The sequence below is a fragment of the Cynara cardunculus genome (genome assembly GCF_001531365.2).
Source record: "Cynara cardunculus var. scolymus isolate 2C chromosome LG 2, CcrdV1, whole genome shotgun sequence".
Lineage (NCBI taxonomy): Eukaryota > Viridiplantae > Streptophyta > Magnoliopsida > Asterales > Asteraceae > Cynara > Cynara cardunculus.
Window position 1 is genome coordinate 4562889 of NC_037529.1, and position 3171 is coordinate 4566059.

At 33.1% G+C, this 3171-nt stretch overlaps 1 protein-coding gene across 1 annotated transcript; it reads right to left on the reverse strand.

The window, feature by feature from the left end:
• Positions 1-1657: 1657 nt before the first annotated feature.
• LOC112504574 (protein MIZU-KUSSEI 1-like) lies at positions 1658-2428 on the reverse strand. Its single transcript, XM_025108527.1, has one exon. It carries the CDS (start codon positions 2426-2428, stop codon positions 1658-1660), a length of 771 nt encoding a protein of 256 aa, XP_024964295.1.
• Positions 2429-3171: the final 743 nt, after the last annotated feature.

The window sequence follows — 3171 nt, forward strand, 5'->3', positions numbered from 1 at the left end:
CTTGTTTTCCCTTTTCAGATTTTCTCCTCATTATCACCTTTTTTTTGTTCTTTTCTCCATCTCAGTATATAAAAACAAAATGTAATGAAAAATTAATGATTTTTTATTTTAGATAACGTAATTTTAAAACTTTTATTTTGATAACTAAGATATAAAGTTTTAAAATATTTAAGTATTCGGGTAACCGGTTGAAACATTAACCGGTTACCATTTTGATGTGACGAGTGGTTTGACTTACCTTTTGAATTTAAAATTGAATAAAGTTTTATACCAAATTGGATAGCACATCATTCGCTATATTAATATGATAACTGGTTAATGTTTTAACCTATTATTTAGATACTTAAATGTTTAAAACTTTATATCTTATGTATCAAAATGTAAGTAGTTATATTTTGAATTTAAAATTAAGAGAATATATAATATACCTTTTGAAGATACTCTGCTAGTCTCATATACTAAAAAGACAAAATTCTAAAAGATTTATTGTATTTTTATATTTTAAATGATTAAATATTTAAAAAAATTAAACAAATAAATTATAAAATTTACTGAAATCAAAAAATTTAATTTGTGAAATTTACTGAAACCGAAAAACTCAACGAATTCTCATATTTTAAACAATTAAGTTCATCAATACACTTATAAAACGAAAGAAATATATGATGTTTTTTACATACAACAACAAATCGATAACAAAATACAACGAATCAGTAGAACAAAAAAACCATTTCTGTTAACCATTTTTATTTTTAGATTCACATTATATAACAGATGTTTGTATGATCACGTGATTGTCATTTGAATCTGAAAAACAGTATCGTTTCCTCTTATGGTATTTGAATAAGAAAAATAAGTAAATAATGAATAATGAAATATCTGGTAGTATATAATCATTCCTTTTTTATTGGTGTACTGTACCTTATTTACTCATATACTGATACAGACGTTAATGAAATAATATATTTCTTTCGTTTTAAAAATGAAAGATTTTATGTTGAAAAATGTCTACAGATTTAACCGTTCAAAATACAGAAGTTTGTTGTAAGGTCGATCACTTTGATCAGCCAAAAAAATGTCCTGGTCACATTGATGTCTTTGAAGACGGTTCTATGTAAGATCGATTGAGATTGCCCATTTGCAACTTTTTACCCAAATATGGCTGTTTGTTTACCTCATAATAGTTCAATTAAAAGACAATATATGAATCGTTAAGAGGTGAATTCTGTTTGGCAAAAAAAAAGTCTGCTTCTTAATGGTTCTAAAACCCTCTGAATGATTTTGTATCATGAGTCTCCCTTAACAATTAAGAGCCCCAATTTCATTATAAACAATTATCAAACAATCATATTTTATTTTGCAATATATCATGAGAGCATCTTAATCATTCTAACCACATAATCATTTTGCACCAAACCATTGAGCAACCGTTAAACATCCCATAATTAAAAACAATTCTCATTTAAATCAGTTAATCATGTTAAAAAGAGTAATTAATAACAAAATTACTCATCCACCCTTTTCCCTCTAAACCAACAACAAAATATATTTTCCAACTAAAAAACAAAAAGTATTACCAAAAAAATATTAATTAATTAAGCCTGGCTTTGGCTAGCTTTCAAGAAACCATCTTTGGAAATCTTGAATCAGGAAATGGTCACCGAGACCTCATCAAGAAGATGCTGAGTTCTTGACCCAAACACCCATCTGGGTTGATCAGGTGAAAAGATTCCGAGTCTGGTCCACCCACAATGCATTCATAGCTAGCCCTCATGTATATCAGTTCGCCACACTTGTCGGCATCGGAGTCAAACCCGAAAGATGGAATAACGCCGGCACCCACCGTCGTCGACTGTATCGATTTCAGCATCAGACGGATGGGTTCGGTGGCCTTTTTCCGGACGGCAAACCCAACTTTCCGGCCGTTAGAGAACATAGTCCAGAGGGGGATTGAACGAAGTGGGATTGATCCAAGATCAGATTCCGGCGAGCTGTGGCATTCGAGGGCTAACCGGACGAGTCCGAACCGCATTTCTTGGACGAGTGATTGGGTTGGGATGGATAGTTCGAGGAGGAGGTAAGGTCTGGTTTTGAGACGGTCATGTTGGACGGCGAACCAGACGTGGCCGCGGCGGTGGCCGAAGATGGTTCCGATGACCATTGTTTTGGAGGATCGTGGTGGTGCGATTGGGTTGTAGGAGGAGAGAACGAAGGGGGATGATGAATCTGAGTCGTCGTCGTGATCTTGTTGGTGATCTGAAAGTGTGTGTTTTTCATGTGTTTGTGTTGATGGGTTGATGATGTCATCGCGGAGGGAGGTGCTGAGGCGTTTCTTGGTGGTGGGGTTGGTGGTACGGTGGTCGGAGATGGTGGCGGTAGGGGTGAAACAAGGGAGGAATACTCGACGGAGGGCGTCGATTTTGGTCATGGTGGTGGAGTTGAAGAGAGAAGGAATGTTTGGGGATGGATGCCACCAGAACAATTAAGATCGATAGTTTGCAGGGGAGTATTTATATCCAACCTCCGTCACCGGAATAAATGTAAACAGATCACACTTTTACTGTGATTTTGAATTTGGAAAGAAAAAAGAATATAATTTTTTGTTTTTAAAAAATCATTTTTATTGATATTCCTTTAAAAAAATATATTCTTTAGTAAATCTTCGATCTAAACACTAAAAATATTTTTAACCACAAGGGTGATGATTGATTGGTTTAAACTTGACTCCAAAGATTAAAAGTATCAGGAGGTTTGAGGTTCAAATCCAAGGAGGAATAAAAATCTCCTTGTGGCCGCGGAGGTTCAACTGCAGTGACTCTGGGCTATATGCAAAGCAGGTGGTCGTCCTGGGATTAGTCGGCTAGCATAGCGGGTTGGATATCCAGGTTAATAAAAAAAAATATAACTAGAAGAGTATTTGCGCAATACAGCGATACATATATCGATTTTAATGTTTTATTTTATTATTTGTCTATGTCGATGTTATAATACGATTGTATGTGTTTTTAAGAAAGTAATAATGATTTTATTTTTTAATAAAATAAAATGTTGGAAAAAAAATATAAATGTTGATATTAAATTAACTATTTAAAATTTCTCATTTTTTTATTATAATTTAAGTTTAATAACGAAATAATTTATTTTTGGTTTAATAATACAACATTTTATAAA

Coding starts and splice junctions, on each gene's coding strand:
- LOC112504574 (XM_025108527.1), bottom strand. CDS start 2,428: ATGACCAAAATCGACGCCCTCCGTCGAGTATTCCTCCCTTGTTTCACC.